This window comes from Ovis canadensis, chromosome 9 (assembly GCF_042477335.2).
Source record: "Ovis canadensis isolate MfBH-ARS-UI-01 breed Bighorn chromosome 9, ARS-UI_OviCan_v2, whole genome shotgun sequence".
Lineage (NCBI taxonomy): Eukaryota > Metazoa > Chordata > Mammalia > Artiodactyla > Bovidae > Ovis > Ovis canadensis.
The window spans coordinates 99114889-99130976 of record NC_091253.1 but is presented as its reverse complement, the minus strand read 5'-3'; the positions used below and the strand labels follow the sequence as shown (position 1 = coordinate 99130976).

At 45.6% G+C, this 16088-nt stretch overlaps 1 protein-coding gene across 6 annotated transcripts in view; it reads left to right on the top strand.

The window, feature by feature from the left end:
• Positions 1-318: 318 nt before the first annotated feature.
• The window catches only part of CPNE3 (copine 3), a 49660-nt gene continuing 33890 nt past the window's right edge, over positions 319-16088 (top strand). For 2 of the 6 annotated variants that reach the window (XM_069600667.1, XM_069600670.1), the window contains exons 1-4: positions 566-679; positions 6404-6575; positions 14351-14490; positions 14762-14941. In XM_069600667.1, coding sequence (XP_069456768.1) covers positions 14359-14490; positions 14762-14941 — 312 coding nt within the window. In that variant the 5' untranslated portion in view covers positions 566-679; positions 6404-6575; positions 14351-14358. Of the gene's footprint in view, positions 684-6403; positions 6576-14350; positions 14491-14761; positions 14942-16088 lie in introns of those variants that run through there. The other 4 variants (XM_069600665.1, XM_069600668.1, XM_069600666.1 and 1 more) reach the window with 3 other exon arrangements.

The following is a 16088-nucleotide window of genomic DNA, read 5'->3' as shown; positions in this document are numbered from 1 at the left end:
GAGTTTCAGCTTCAGTATCAGTCCTTCCAATGAATATTCAGGACTGATTTCCTTTAGGATTGACTGGCTTGATCTTGCAGTCCAAGGGACTCTCAAGAGTCTTCTCAACGTAACAGAGGGTAGGAGATAGCACTTGTCTACTTTCATGCTGAACCTGATTCTTTCCTGGTTCACAATGCAGTCTAAATTTTCTCAAATGTAAATTCTTATATTTTCAGGAATTTATTTTGGTGTACCGGATAACTTACTTAAAAAGCCTGAAGTCTACTAGGGGTTTTCAGTAAGAAACCAATCAGAGTTTCCGGCAGCAGTGGCCGAGGTGGGCGGAGCCGGGCTCAGCCCCGCCCGCTCCGCCCCTCAACCGGGCCTCGCCCTCCCCCTCGTCCGGTCCCTCCCTCATCCCCTCCTAGTCCCTCGGCCGGCCCCAGCCTCTCCTCGCCCCTCAGCCCCGCCCCGCCAACCAGCCCCGCCCCTCTCCCCGCCCCGCCACCCCTTCCCTCTACTGGGCCCCGCCCACCAGCCCTGGCCTGGCCCGCCGCTCGGCCCCGCCCCGCCCCTCGGCCCCGCCCCGCCCTTCGGCCGATCCCCGGGGTTTGCTTGGACTCGAGGCTACTGGGAGACTGTGCGGTGTCCGCCTGCCGGGTCCTTACGGAGTGATTCCCATCCCTGTGGCCGAGTCGTGAGTGAGGACTCTCCTCTGCTTCGGGCCCGGCGTGGCGGGGCACCCGAACCCAGCGGTCCCCTGGGGAGGAGAAGGGGCCAGGTCGGGAGAGCCGAGCCCGCGGGATCCGCGCGACTGGGCCGGGCCGCCCTCGCGCTGCGGGCGCATCCTGGGCTCCGCGCGGCCCGGACTCGGCTGGGCGCATCGGGCCTCTGCAGCCGCTGGACGCGCGATCGGCGACCAGCCCAGGCCCAGAGTTGCCCAACGTCTCCCGGGGGAGCCCGAGCTCCGGGCTCAGCTCCGGGCTACGAGGCGCCGCCTGCGCGTGGCGTCTGGTGCCCGGGACCCCCCAGCCTCCTCCGGCGGGGTGGCGGGCTTGCGGCCCGGGGAGAGACGCGGACTCGTGGTCCGCTCTGTGTTTCGCTAGTACCGGGGGGAGCGGGGCGCGCCTCGGTAGCGGGGGACCCCAGGGGAGCTGTCAGATCGTGGGGTGGACAAAAGTGACTCCGTCTGGGGGTAACGCAGGAGGCTGCGGGAAGGCGTATCCTAGAGGCTTCAGTTCCGGCTCCAGCTTCGAATAAGGTTTAGTGTTTTGGGCTCACTACCACCGAGGGCGTGGAGGAAGTGCGGTAAGGTTTGTTTTGCATTACCAGAACCTCTAGGAGACCGAGCAAACCTATCACTGGCGTTGCCTGTGATGGTGATCCACACTTTCTGTTTGTCTTCGGTATTATCTTTTCGTGGCTGCCTCTATAACTGCTAATCAGGTAGGAGGAAGAGTGGCACTGAGTGTACCGAGTACTGGTTACAGGATGGCACAAACCCTGCTAGACAACTTTCCTATATGTTAGCTCATTTAGTGCTCACAATCATCAGCTTAAGTGGTATTGCTATTTCATTTCATACTCGAGGAAACTCAGATTGCATAAATTTCCAAATTGCACAAGGGTTAAGTCGTAGTAGCATTAGAGCTGAAATTCAGATCTGTATGATTTCTGCACCCATGCTTTATGGCCTTATGTTAAAAAACATTATTGGGGCTTTCCTGATGACTCAGTGGTAGAGAATCCAGCTGCTAATGCAGGAGAGAAGGGTTTGATCCCTGGGTTGGGAAGATCCCCTGGAAAAGGAAATGGCAACCCACTCCAGTATTCTTGCCAGGAAAAATCCTATGGACGGAGGAGTCTGGCTGGCTACAGTCCGTGGGGTCGCAAAGAGTTAGACATGACTTTGCGACTAAACAACAACGAAGAATATTATTACTCTTTGGGATAAGATAGATACCGAGGTTTGAGATCTAGTCTTTGAGATTTGTTAGCTGTATGACCTTGGGCGGGTTGCTTAGCCTTTTAGGGCCTGTTTCTGCACTTGTAAAATAGAGATAAAATACCTCCTATGTCATAGGGTTGTTATGAAGATTGAATAAGATCATTTTTGGACCACACTTAGCCAAGTGTCTGGCACATAGTGGTGAACTATATATAGCAACATATATCCTGCTGTTGTCATTAATTGGGAACAGCAAACTGCACCTCTGACCGCTGCCAGCCAGAGCCAGACACAGCTTGTGCAGACCTAGAGCACAGGTAGAAGGAGATAGGAGAGAGTCAGAGCAGAAAACTGAGGACAGATGACACGGGCGGTGGCAACTATAGGCATGCCAATGGAGCAATCTGTGGTGCCGAGGGCCACTCTTTTGCTTTCACGAGAATTTTTTAAAAGGCAATTCGTTATAGCTGATGAACTGGAAAAACACATCCCACTCTGGGCTGAAAACATTCTGAGAGGTGTCTGGGACAGGACTGTGCTGAGGCTCCCCGCCTGTGAGGGGGAACGCCTTTCCACAGGGCCTGGCACAACCTTTCAGGATTTCTTCTCCCAGATCAAGCCACCTGAAGGAAGGAGAAAGATAGGAGATTTCAGGTTGGGGAAAATAAAGCACCTCTTTGCCTTTTCAGTTCAGTTCAGCTCAGTTCAGTCGCTCAGTCGTGTCCGACTCTGCGACCCCATGAATGCAGCATGCCAGGCCTCCCTGTCTATCACCAACTCCCAGAGTTCACCCAGACTCACGTCCATCGAGTCGGTGATGCCATCCAGCCATCTCATCCTCTGTCGTCCCTTTCTCCTCCTGCCCCCAATCCCTCCCAGCATCAAAGTCTTTTCCAATGAGTCAGCTCTTCATATCAGGTGGCCAAAGTATTGGAGTTTCAGCTTTAGCATCATTCCTTCCAAAGAACACCCAGGACTGATCTCCTTTAGGATGGACTGGCTTGATCTCCTTGCAGTCCAAGGGACTCTCAAGAGTCTTCTCCAATATCACAGTTCAAAAGCGTCAATTCTTTGGTGCTCAGCTTTGCCTTTTAAGGGTTGCTAAATGGCTGGACACCTTTTCTAATTTTACCTATAGCTGTGGACACTTTATAGACAATGATCTTCATTTTCACTCAAAGTGAAGGCAGCCAAGTGTTGTGAATTTGTATAGCCTCTTTACAGGGCTCTCACTATTGCCCTGAGCATTCCCTTTGTACCATGGGTTCAGACACCCTGTTCATACCGCATCCTAGCTCCTGTTGGTTCTCATGTGGCTTCAGACACAGTTGACTTGCCCTCTTTTGTTTCCGGTGATTCCTGTGATTTCTTTTTTCTCCTACTATTATTATAATTTACTTTTCTGTTTCTTTTTTCAAAACTTTATTTAGCCAGTGATTTACTATACTGGAAAATATGCCTGTCAGCAAAACTTAGAGAGTTAATGTAGGATGTGAAATTCGATTCAATAACACTTGACCTTCAAGGATTTGTGATTGGCTACTCTTGTGCATCAAAAGCATGATCTTTCAGGTAGCTCTCTCAGCAAGGATTAATACGACTTCCATTGGTGGCATTCAACAAGTTGAAGAGTCCTACTCTGGCCATTCCTTTAATTTACCCATTATTACCTTCACCATATAGGCCAGCTTCCTTCTCACCAATATTTTCCCTTCCTGTTCTTTCTTACGTTATAAGGATTGCTAATTGGTTAAAGTCCAGACAATTAAATAGAATATTTGGTAGAAGATTTAGTAAAAGATCGGCTGAGAAGAAGGTTTAATTTAACTCCTAAAAGTAAAGTATCATAGATTTAATTTGACTACATTATTTGAGTTTCTAATATGATGATCAAAGGCAGACATATATACATTTTATTTATTTAGTTGAAGTATAACTGATCTACAGTACTACGTTAATTTCAGGTGCACCAGTGATTCAATATTTTTATACATTACATTACAAAATGATCACCACTATATATATTTAGGTAAGATTATACCTACAATTCAGCCAGTTATTCTAGTTTAAATCTATTTAGAAGTTGAAACGGGGAGAAAACGGGATTCTTTTGGAGAGACCGTTTACTCTTTTAATATATAACAGCTCATGAGTATGCAGTCATAATTTTTAAAAAGACCTTAAAATTAGTCTATGTGATAGTCAAATTTACCAATATAAATTAGATGGCTAGCATACTAACACAGTTTCCCCATGGAAATAGCAGGAAATTACTACATATTCATTTTAGCAAACAATTTTGAAACGGATGTATTTCAGTTTTGAAATGGACGGTACACTGGGATGTACCAAGTCGCTGTATTATGTCTGGTTCCCGTGAAAATTACCAAAGCAAGAGTGTGGTTGCAACATGTGTTGTCACCAGGCTACCGCAACATGCTGAGCATGTAGTTTACCGTGTCTCTAGATCCTCAGGTGATAGATGGGACATGTTAAGATAGATATCTGAGACTGTAAGGAGAAACTTGTCTTCCCTCCCTCCCCCCCTTTCATGGTATTTGACTTATTTTATATTAAAAAAAAATAAGCGGGCTTCCCTGGTGGCTCAGTAGTAAAAAAAAAAATCCACCTGGCAATGCAGGAGATGCGGCTTTGATCCCTGAATTGGGAAGATCCCCTGGTAAAGGAATGGCAACCCGCTCCAGTATTCTCACCTGAGAAATCCCCTGGACAGAGGAGCCTGGCGGGCTACAGTCCATGAGGTCACCAAAGAGTCGGACAGGACTTAGCAACTAAACAACAACAGCAGTAAAAATACACAACCTAAATATATGTGACACTATATATAAGACAAAAACAACTGTCAGATTTAACATTTTCAGTTATTTCAACAGAAAGCAAATATGTAAATGACCTTATAAGAACTAAGTGTTTTCTTTAGAGACTCTGCATTCCAGGTCTAAGGGAAGAACACCCGTTGAGTGAGCCGTGTTGGAAGTAATCCACGTCTCCAACTCTCCAGCATGTTATTGCACCAGCAGGACCTTTATCACAGGCTTTCATAACGCACTGCTTGTTAGATATAACCTAACATCCACACTCCAAGTTTAAGGTTTCATCTTCCCTAAAAACCTTTAACAAAAAATACAGTGTACAATCTGCTTAGCGGTCAGGATTTTTTTAAAAAGAAGGGAAAATTAAAAAAGTTTTTTTCAATGATGTTATCAAAATAAGTTGATAAAAATATATGAATATTACTCCCATCTGCAATACTTCTTGCTCCCCTTCTGTGCTTTATTTCTCTCTTTGGCACTTACTGTCACCTAGCATACTGTATATCTCCCTACAGTGTAATCACATGAAGGTAGGGATATTTGCCTGCTCTGTTCATCGCCTAATCCCTTAGAATAGTGTCTGACACACAGGCATTCTGTATTTGTTGAATGAGTATGGAGTGAATGAACTATTAAACTGTTCATCATTGGGAAATAGAAAGTGGTTGGCCAGAAAGTTAAAATCGATGAAATGTGTGCACTCAGCATGCAGAAAACGGATATTCTTGAAATCAGGAAATGTATAACATTCCAGGCCCTTTCTCAGCATTACAGACTTTTAAACCTTGAGGACCAAGGAAAGTTTTACACTCTGTAGTTGTTGCAGCTCTAAAAGGAAAGAATTTTCATTATCGAAAGTGTCAAAATGTGAAAACGCCTGTCTTGCCCAGTTAAATAGTACATGTGCCCACCTAAATAAGAGAAATAAGGGAGCCAGGTTTTAGAAAGCACGCTTTCAGAATTGGGCATCGTTGGGTAATACAGAGGGTGAATGAGACCTTCTGATGGCTGGTCCAGCCTCTGGTAGATTGGAGAAGGTAGGCAGTTCTTAAAACGCTCGGAAGGAAGTGAGAACCCCAAAGAACACCAGTAGGTTGCTGTGCCTTAATATAACATCCAACCAGTGCTGAATATCTGGCCAGCAGCTTTACTGTGTCTTTGTTGCTTTTTAGTCGCTAAGTCATGTCTGACTCTTTTGCAACCCCTTGGACTGTAGCCTACCAGGTTCCTCTGTCCATGGATTCTCCAGGTAAGAATATTGGAATGGGTTGTCATTTTCTTCTCCGGGGGATCTTCCCGACCCAGGGATCAAACCCACGTCTCCTGCATTGGCAGGCGAACTCTTTACAATGGAGTCACCAGGGAACCTTAAATTTTCGGTTGAGCACCCTGGAATTTTCTGCTAGGTGATGCAGCTCTAATTTTTATCAAAGCAGGTTTGGTAACAGATGATTCACTTAGTAGGTCAGGTATGTATAAGTGAAAGTGAAAGTCGCTCAGTTGTGTTTGACTCTTTGCGACCCCATGGACTATACAGTCCATGGAATTCTTCAGGCCAGAATACTGGAGTGAGTAGCCTTTCCCATCTCCAGGGGATCTTCCCAACCCAGGGATCGAACCCAGGTCTCCTGCATTGCAGGCGGATTCTTTACCAGCTGAGCCGCAAGGGAAGCCGAAGAATACTGGAGTGGGTAGCCTATCCCTTCTCCAAGGGATCTCCCCAACCCAGGAATCAAACCGGGGTCTCCTGCATTGCAGGCGGATTCTTTACCAACTGAACTATCAGAAAGATCCACTGGAGATAGGGAAAGGTATGTATACTCTGTAGCTAACTTTGCCAAGATGCATATTTCATAAGGTGAGGCAATATGATGTTATCATTACTTCTTTTATTAACACTTCACTCACTACTTATGGTGAACTGTTCATTTGATATGCTTGAAAGTATAATAATCAGTGACATTTCTAAAGTGTATGTACAGCAACCAGGGGCTTAGTAACTCAGGACAACCTGAAGCACATGGTAAGTAAACTGAATGATAGACCAGGCCAGTGTATCTCAGAAATTTCCTAGAGAAATCAAGGAAGGGGCCTTGATTGATTCCGCACTTTGTGGTGGGTAGGATAGGGTAAACTGCACTAACTCCTTGAGTTTAAAGAAAGAGGGGTCAAGTGACAACTCTTTCATATTAACCTCTGCTGACCCCAGTTCTGCATGGCCAAGTATCAGCAATAGTGTTGGTTTAGATTTTATTCAGGATAATTGAAGAATCTGGAAGTTCAATGAAAAAACAAACAGTGGCCAAAAGCTGATTCCTTCACTCCTGCCATGATATGAACTGAGAGTTAATAATGTGAGATTCTGTGGACGGTTGTAAAATTCTCTTCCTTGCTATGCTGCCTGTGCCTAATAGACTGAGCCCTCTGTTTTGTTTGTTGATGTGGATTATTTTTCAAGTCATCTTGGGATGGAGAATTGAATAACAATTTTAAGTGAAGGTGCCTCCTTCAGTGGGAAAGTATCTGAATATATATATTTTTTCAGATATACCTTTTTCAGTGGAGGGAAACACAGTTTGGAAACCTGTATCTTTTTTCTTTTATTTCTCTTCTTGGTTCTTAAAATTTTCTGTTCCCCTTAAAAAAAATTAAGAAAAAATATTTTTAAAGGAGTAGGAACTCCTTTAGTTCAGTTCAGTCTCTCAGTCGTGTCCAACTCTTTGCGACGCCATGTTCTGCAAGCGCGCCAGGCCTCCCTGTCCATCACCAACTCCCGGAGTTTACCCAAACTCATGTCCATTGAGTCGGTGATGCCATCCAACCATTTCATCCTCTGTCGTCCCCTTCTCTTCCGCGCCTTCAATCTTTCCCAGCATCAGGGTCTTTTCCAGTGACTCAGTTCTTTGAATCAGGTGGCGAAAGAATTGGAGTTCAGCTTCAACATCAGTCCTTCTAACGAATATTCAGGACTGATTTCCTTTAGGATGGACTGGTTGGATCTCCTTGCAGTCCAAGGGACTCTCAAGAGTCTTCTCCAACACCACAGTTCAAAAGCGTCAATTCATTGGCGCTTAGCTTTCTTCACAATCCAACTCTCACATCCATACATGACCACTGGAGAAACCATAGCCTTGACTAGACGGACCTTTGGTGGCAAAGTAATGTCTCTGCTTTTGAATATGCCATCTAGGTTGGTCATAACTTACCTTCCTACCAGCAAGCTGGTACCCCTTCAGTACTAGTTCCTAAACAAGTGCTTTATTCACTGTCATTAAACTGGGATCACAGAACATTAACGGGAAGAAGCCTTAGGAGTTAAGGCAATTGACTCCACTCTTGGCTTTCCCGACTGAAAGAACCCCGAGGCCTACAGAAACTGCAGCGCTTGCCCTCCTGTGGTGTGACTGACACTGAACTGCTTCCTGTCTGTCCCGGTGAGCTCCTGCCGGTTCCTTTTGCACACTGAAAAGAACACGTGCCCTTCTCTCTGTTTTTATGCATCTGTACTTCATTCCCTATCCCCATGTGTAGTATCCCACGGCCAGGATAAAAAAAAAAAAAAAATTGTGGGCATCCCTATCTTCTGAATACTGGGCAAACTCAGTGGACTTTTGTTACTGTGAGGTTTTTGATCTCAGAGTCTCAGCTGTTAAATGCAGTGTGTTCTGAGGATAGTTTTGCCACCTTAAGCTGGTCCAGCAGTGCCCTCTGAGAACACTGAGATCCCGTGACCCTGTGTAGATCTGTGTGTGTGGGGACTTCACAGAGAAAATACTTTCTTAGCCCGAAGTAGTTTACAATCTCATGGGCTGTCTTGAAGAGAAACTGCTGCGATGTAAATATAAACCTTTCAGCTCTTCCCAGTCTTTGGCAAGTTACTGTTATCCTGCTTACATTTGTTTCAGAATATAGTAATAGTTATAGTATAAATATTAATCTTTAATTTTGTACAATCCTATTCATTAAGTTGTGCTGGGCTGAATATTAATTTGACGCACTAACTGAAAGGTCATAAGGAAATTAATTAGAAAATATTGCTGCAGTATTAAATAATGATTAATTAGAAGCTTTAGTGCCCTCAGGGCATTCTGGCAAGAGGGGGGAATAATCTAAGTGCTTTCTTTGGCCTTGCTACTTATTTATCTAGGGTAATTAACCTTTTTGGATAAATTCATTTTTTAAAATGGATACTATGCATTGTTTTGAAAACGTAACAATGTGCTAAAAATTATCAATATATTCAGAGGCAATCTAGTTATTTGCAGGCTTACTATTATAGTTATAGCTATGATGTATTGACCTCTCACCATATAGTAGTGCTCCTTGTCCTGGCCAATTCACTAGGATTTTTTTTGGAGAGCACAGAATAAAATATATTATTTGGAAGCGCTTTGAAAACTGCAGAAGGCAAACCCGCAGATTATCCAGATGAATGGAATTGTTAACTTTTTCCTTTCCCTCTGTCCTTCCGTTCTCCGCTCCCCCAGTCTCTACTTAAAGGGGCAAAATAATCCAGTAGCAAGTGACAGTAGGAATGCGAATGCTTTTATAGTGGAGTATAGTTTTAATCCTCAGTTTTGAGGATTAAAAACCTCCGAGGTGTCCTGTTGCTCTGTCTGAGCCACGGTTTGGATATCTCTGTACACAGAGAGAGCCAGGGGTTTATGCTGCCTTCTGTTTGCGTCCCTCCTTCCTCGGCATTCACAGCACATGGAAGATACTGTGTTGAGTGACTGGGTGGCCCAGTGTGCTCATCATGAGCTCCAAGATCTTCTATTGTTGCAGCACCCCTCCCCCCAGCCCCCTGTCCTTAGCGCAGTGATTGGTATATAGTTGGAGAAGGCAATGGCACCCCACTCCAGCGTTCTTGCCTGGAGAATCCCATGGACGGGGGAGCCTGGTGGGCTGCAGTCCATGGGGTCACAAAGAGTCGAACACGACTGAGCGACTTCACTTTCACTTTTCACTTTCCTGCATTGGAGAAGGAAATGGCACCCCACTCCAGTGTTCTTGCCTGGAGAATCCCAGGGACGGGAGAGCCTCATGGGCTGCCGTCTATGGGGTTGCACAGAGTTGGACACGACTGAAGCGACTTAGCAGCAGCAACAGCAGGTATATAGTACCCTCTTAGAATATACATCTGTTGGTTTGACCTGGGGCTTCCAGGTAGGGTGGCGGCTCCTGGATTTACTGCCATCTGACCCTTTTCCCACTTTGTTTGGAGGGGGATCCTTGTTGCCTTTGGGAGTCATGCAGTCTGAGAGCCCTTGTCTAGGCATGCACTGCTGATGCTGCTGGGCCGCCTTCCAGCCGCCCCAGGGCGGCCCCGGTTCCCTTTCAGAGGAGGTCGTGCAGGACACGCTGTGGCTATCAGTTAGTGAGTCATGATGCTGGAACCAGGAGAAACCTTTGTGGGCATTTTAATATTGCCAGACTCCTCATTTTGTTGGAGAAGGGAATGGAAACCTACTCCAGGATTCTTGCCTGGAGAATGCCATGGACAGAGGAGCCTGGCGGGCTACAGTCCATGGGGTCACAAAGAGTCGGACCCGACTCAGCTACTTTCACTCACTCATCATTTTGTAGCCAAAGACTGAAGTGTACTAAAGGCACTGGAGGATGGGCACCGACTTTTCCCTCCCGATTGCTTTAGGGCAAATAATGTTAGTGTCGCTGGGCCCCATGCAACTGTTGTAGTTGCTCAGATGAATAAACTCTACCGAGAGGATCTGGGAAAATTAGCACTACTTACCCCACTCCAGTACTCTTGCCTGGAAAATCCCATGGACGGAGGAGCCTGGTGGGCTGCAGTCCATGGGGTTGCTGAGAGTTGGACATGACTCAGTGACTTCACTTTCACTTTTCACTTTCATGCATTGGAGAAGGAAATGGCAACCCACTCCAGTGCTCTTGCCTGGAGAATCCCAGGGACAGCGGAGCCTGGTGGGCTGCCGTCTATGGAGTCGCACAGAGTCGGACACGACTGAAGCAACTTAGCAGCAGCAGCAGCACTTGCCTGTAGTCAAGGCTGACTCCTTTGGCAAATTCATTTTGTGTAAATTCCAGAGGTTATTGTGCCATCATTCCAAGATGTTCTTTATAAGCAAGGATGAAAAAGGTGCTTTATGTCTTACTATTTAATAATAAGCCACCAATGCTGAGATAACCAACTGAAATACTTGAGTACTTAATAAAATAATAATCACTACACTTTGTAGTGTGTCTAATATATGCTGAGCATGCTGCAAACCCACTACCATCAGAAACAGCTGTTTGGATAGGATGCAACAGCTGTAAAAAGAGCCGTGAATTCCAGGCAGAGCTGAGTGGACTAGGGTACGCCCTGGACAGCCAGTAATGGTTATTATTATTATTTTTTTTCATCAGAATTGATAAAATCGTGATGTGAGTTGAGGGAAGATGGGTGGGAAGACTTTTAGGAGACTATTACAGTAGGCAAAGGAGTGCTATGGAATACCTGAAGTTGTGACTGTGGGTGAAGGAAGATTCTTGCCTCCACCTTGGAGAGGTTTGGGGCTATCGCAGGCGGCCTCTGCTGCTGAGGGATGATGGAAACGCGGGAGCAGACGAGACTGAAGGATTTTCAGCGAGGGCGTGGGGAAAACCATATGCCTTAAATTTCACACCTCGGGTCCTACTTAAGATATTAGGCCTTAATTTTCAATTCCTTTGATGGATCTGTGTTATATAGTGTTGATTCAGGAAAGTTCGGGTGACTCGGAGAATGACCGAGATGCTTTCTAGGAGTTATTTGCATTTAGAAACCAGATGACTCCCCATTAAGCGGTCTGTACCATCAGAGAAGCCATTGTCTGATCCTGGGGACCCTTCCTATCTTCCCTGTCACCCTGCTCTTTTGAGGAGTGAAAGACGTAAGCCTGCTCTTTAGTTGTACATGGCTTCCTCTGCCCAACTGCTTGTCCCAGCCACGTCTCCTATTTTCCATACTAAAGGATACAAAACAGTTGCTTCATTTTCTTCCATCATGAACGAAGGCCTATTGCTCTTTAAAAAGCTGAACATTTTAATATAATTGAATAAAAATTATTCTGTGCTCGATAATTACTTAGAAAGGAAATGAAAATAACATCTTCATGTTAAATATTCAGAATGTTTCAGACCAGTGTGTTTATGTAATTTCTTCCATTTGCCATTCAGTCATAATGGCTTTCTAGATAAAAATGGTGCTGCATTTAGAGTCATTTTCAGGCGGGGCGAGGAGCGCTGCTAATGGGGGAAACTCGGGTCCTGGCTACCATGCAGTAGTGTAGCTGTCAGCAGTTTAATACTACTAAATAATCAGGTGTGCCTGCCACATTGTTTTTGTACCTCTTGGGTGAGCACTGTTGGGGAAAAATAACGCTCTTCTGATATGTGATGTCTCTTTCCTATGAGACTGACTTTACATGGAAGGATTATCTTCACTGGGCTCCGCCAGCGGCTCAGCGGTAAAAGAATCCACCCACCATGCAGGAGATGCGGGTTTGGTCCCCGGGTCAAGAAAATCCCCTGGAGGAGGGCAAGGCGACCGACTCCAGGATTCTTGCCTGGAGAATCCCATGGACAAAAGAGGCCTATGGGCTACGGTCCATAGGGTCACAAAGAGCTGGATACGACTGAGGCAGCTGGATACGACGCGTGCCACTTCCTGTTCCAGGGGAGCTTCCTGACCCAGGGGTCCAACCCACATCTCTTGTGTCTCCTGCACTGGCAGGAGGATTCTTGACCATTAGGGCCACCTAGGAAGCCCCTTCTAATAGTAGTCCTAATTATTTCAGACCTGACCACACGTTTTGTAGAGCCCAGAAATTGTTTGACTGTAACAAGATGATGAGTAGATTTATTCTACTGTATTTTCAGAATTTCAGCTCAAAGTGGAGATCAGAGGGCACTAACCACTCCACATTCTAAGGATGTTGCCAGCAGCTCTAAGGGATGGGGTACCTTTCTACCGCCAGGACCCGAAAGCTTCACTTTCCTTTAGACTGCCAGCTAGGTGGACTTCCAGCTGGGGAGTGCAATGCCCGCTTCCTCTTCTGATACCTGCAGGCCCTTTCTTTCCCCTGGTTCAGGGAAGAAAGGGCTCACCCTCAACCCCGTCTGCGTCTCAGGGCCAGTGCCCACCTCTCCACCCGCTCCCGGGTCCTCTCCGTATCCTGACAGGGAGTTGGGGCAAGCAGGGTGAGTGAACGTGAGGCCAGCTCCAGCGTTTATCAGCAAGTCTCGAGGAAAGGGAAGCCATGCTCGCTTGCTGGACACACTGTAGGTTGAGCTTCCCCTGTGGCTCAGCAGTAAAGAAATCACCTGTCAGGCAGGCTGTAATGACCCAGCCTTCCCTGGTGGCTCAAACTGTAAAGAGTCTGCCCGCAATGCGGGAGACCCAGGTTCAATGGCTGGCTGGGGAAGATCTCCCAGAGAAGGAAATGGCAAGCCACCCCTAGTATCCTTGCCTGGAGAATCCTACGGGTGGAGAAGCTTGGCGGGCTACAGTGCACGGGTTGCCAAGAGTCAGACACATGACTGAGCGACGGACACACACTGTCATGCAGGAGACACTGGAGACTGGTTCGATCCCTAGGTCGGAAAGATCCCCTGGAGGAGGAGGGACAACCCTCTCCAGTATCCTTGCCTGAAAAATCCCATGGACAGGGAAGCCTGGTGGGCTACAGTCCATCGTGCCGTGAAGAGCTAGACACGACTGAAGCAGCTGAGCATGTTGTGTAGATGGTAGCTTGTCAGCCTTGTCTGCACATGGAAATTATCCAAGGAGCAACACCCAGGCTGCACCCTAAACCAGTTAGGTCACATCTCATTGTGCGGGCCACCAGCCTCAGGGGCTTTGAAAGCGCCCCGGGTGATTCTAAGAGCAGTCAGGCTTGAGGACCACTGCTGGAAAACGTGCAGGGAGGGGCAGAGGGGTGTATGTGAGGGTCTTTTATTCCCCAGGTCTGGGTCTTAGCCAAAATTCCTTGAAAACAGCAAGTATCTCACTCAGTATTTTGTCAAATAAATAAAGATAAAATTAAGGTTGAGGTTTAATCTGTCTCATTTTGTAGCAGAAGGCTATGTTTGCCTTTAAGTGAAAGGTCACGATTATACTTGGACTTTTTCTGAAGGGTAAAACGTACAGGGAAATGATAAGATTAATATATCTTATTTGCCATCTTGAAAGCTGCATTTTATTGTCACACTGTAAAATGAGTTTTATCCCAGCAAGATAATCTGGCGGAAGCAGTATGATTGGCATGGGGTAATGAGACATCTGAGTCCCCTGGAGACACATACAACAAAGTCTTTTCCAGCAAGCTCACTCTGCTCTCCTGTTCTGACTGTGTGTCCTAAGAATTTAGGTGTTTCATTAAGAACGCGTGTGCCTTTTTCTTTGTCCTTTTTTTGGCTGCTTCACGTAGCTTTCAGGGTCTGAGTTCCCTGACCAGGATCAAACCCGGGCTTGAAGTGAACACGGAGTTGTAGCTGCTGAACCTTGAGGGAAATCCCAAGGAAGGCGTGTGCTTGTTAAAGGCACCGCTTCACTGGCTTACTCATTTCTTTCTTTTTCTCACAGCTCAAGAGATGGCTGCCCAGTGCGTCACAAAGGTGGAGCTGAATATTTCCTGTGACAATCTTTTGGATAAAGACATAGGGTCAAAGTCAGACCCTCTATGTGTGTTATTTTTGAATACGAGCGGTCAACAGTGGTATGAGGTAATATTAAATACTTGCAGCTGAAAAGCCGCCTGAGTTGCTTTTTTCACAATATGAAGAGTTTGTTTAAAAAGTTAAAAAATAAAAGCATCTCATCTGTTAGTGCAGTTTTTCAGGCAAATTAGTCCTTGATTGTGAAATATTTCATATACATATAGATGCTTCCTTTAGCTATCATACCAATATTTAGACACATGTAGTATATAAAGATAATAAACAAATACACCTTTGATCTGAAGAAACTTTTTTTGTTTTGGTGGGTTGAATTTAGGTTGAGCGCACAGAAAGGATTAAGAATTGCCTGAACCCCAAATTCTCCAAGACATTTATTATTGATTACTACTTTGAAGTGGTTCAGAAATTGAAATTTGGGATCTATGACATCGATAACAAAACTATCGAGCTGAGCGATGATGACTTCTTAGGAGAATGTGAATGTACCCTTGGACAAGTGAGTACGAATGGTACAGGTGTTTTCTACAGTTGAGCCAAAGCATCAGGTGTTTTTGATAAATTCTCTTTAGTTTAATTGTTGGGCTTTCCAGGTGGCACTAGTGGTAAAGAATCTGCCTGGCAATGCAGAGACTTGGGTTTGATCCCTGGCTTGGGAAGATCCCCTGGAGTAGGAAGTGGCAAGCCACTCCGGTATTGTTGCCTGGAAAATCCCATGGACAGAGGAGCTTGGAGGGATACAGTCCATGGGGCCACAAAGAGTCGGACATGACTGAGCAACTGAGCTTATGTTTGCCTTAAACATTATGGAATTTATCTTACTTTTTATGAGGTAGGGACCATGGTTCTTTTGCAAAGTGTGTATTAGTTCTCATGAGTTAAAGATGTTCCGTTTGCCATTTCAATGAATAGTACCATTACTCTAGCTGCTTGTCTGCTCTTTACAGATTTCAGTACAGTGTTGTTCTTACGTTGAGGTCGTAAATGCTGTCAAGGCGATGGCAACTTCTCTGACTTTCTAACTTGCATGACCGATGCCTCTTGACCCCTTGATAGCCCAGCACAGTCCCTTTTCCTGGCTTGCTCCTCCTTTTGCCTTGGGCATGAACCCAACTCCCCCTCGCAAGCCTTCTCTGACACCCTAGAGTCGTTTGGGTCACCGTGCTGTGCTCACTTGGTGGTCTTCTCCACTCCTTCTACCTAAATGTTTACCATATTTTATTGTAGTCGCTTAATTTTCTGTCTTTCTAGGATATCACAGGTTGGGTCGGAGCACGGGTGTATCTGTGGGCTCACCATTGTGCTCCCAGCTCGGTTTGACTTCTAAGGAGAGACAGTGGCCGTGTTTATGGGATTTTCGGAGGGAGGAGTTATTTTTTTTCAGTGGGTGATATCTAAGATTTGTCTTTTATGAGTTTAATCTTTAAGTCTTGAATTTTTTGGAGATCATTGTATTTCCTATGTCTCAAGGACAACATGGAGCTGGTCAGATTTCTAAAACTTTGATACTTGTATCAAAAAGAAAATTAAAGAAGTACTTATTTTTTGGGAAAAAAATCACAGTATATCTAAAGTTATAGCAAATTTGAGAAACATACCTGTGAAAGTATGTGTGCTTACTGTATTATTTTAATCAAAATGATATC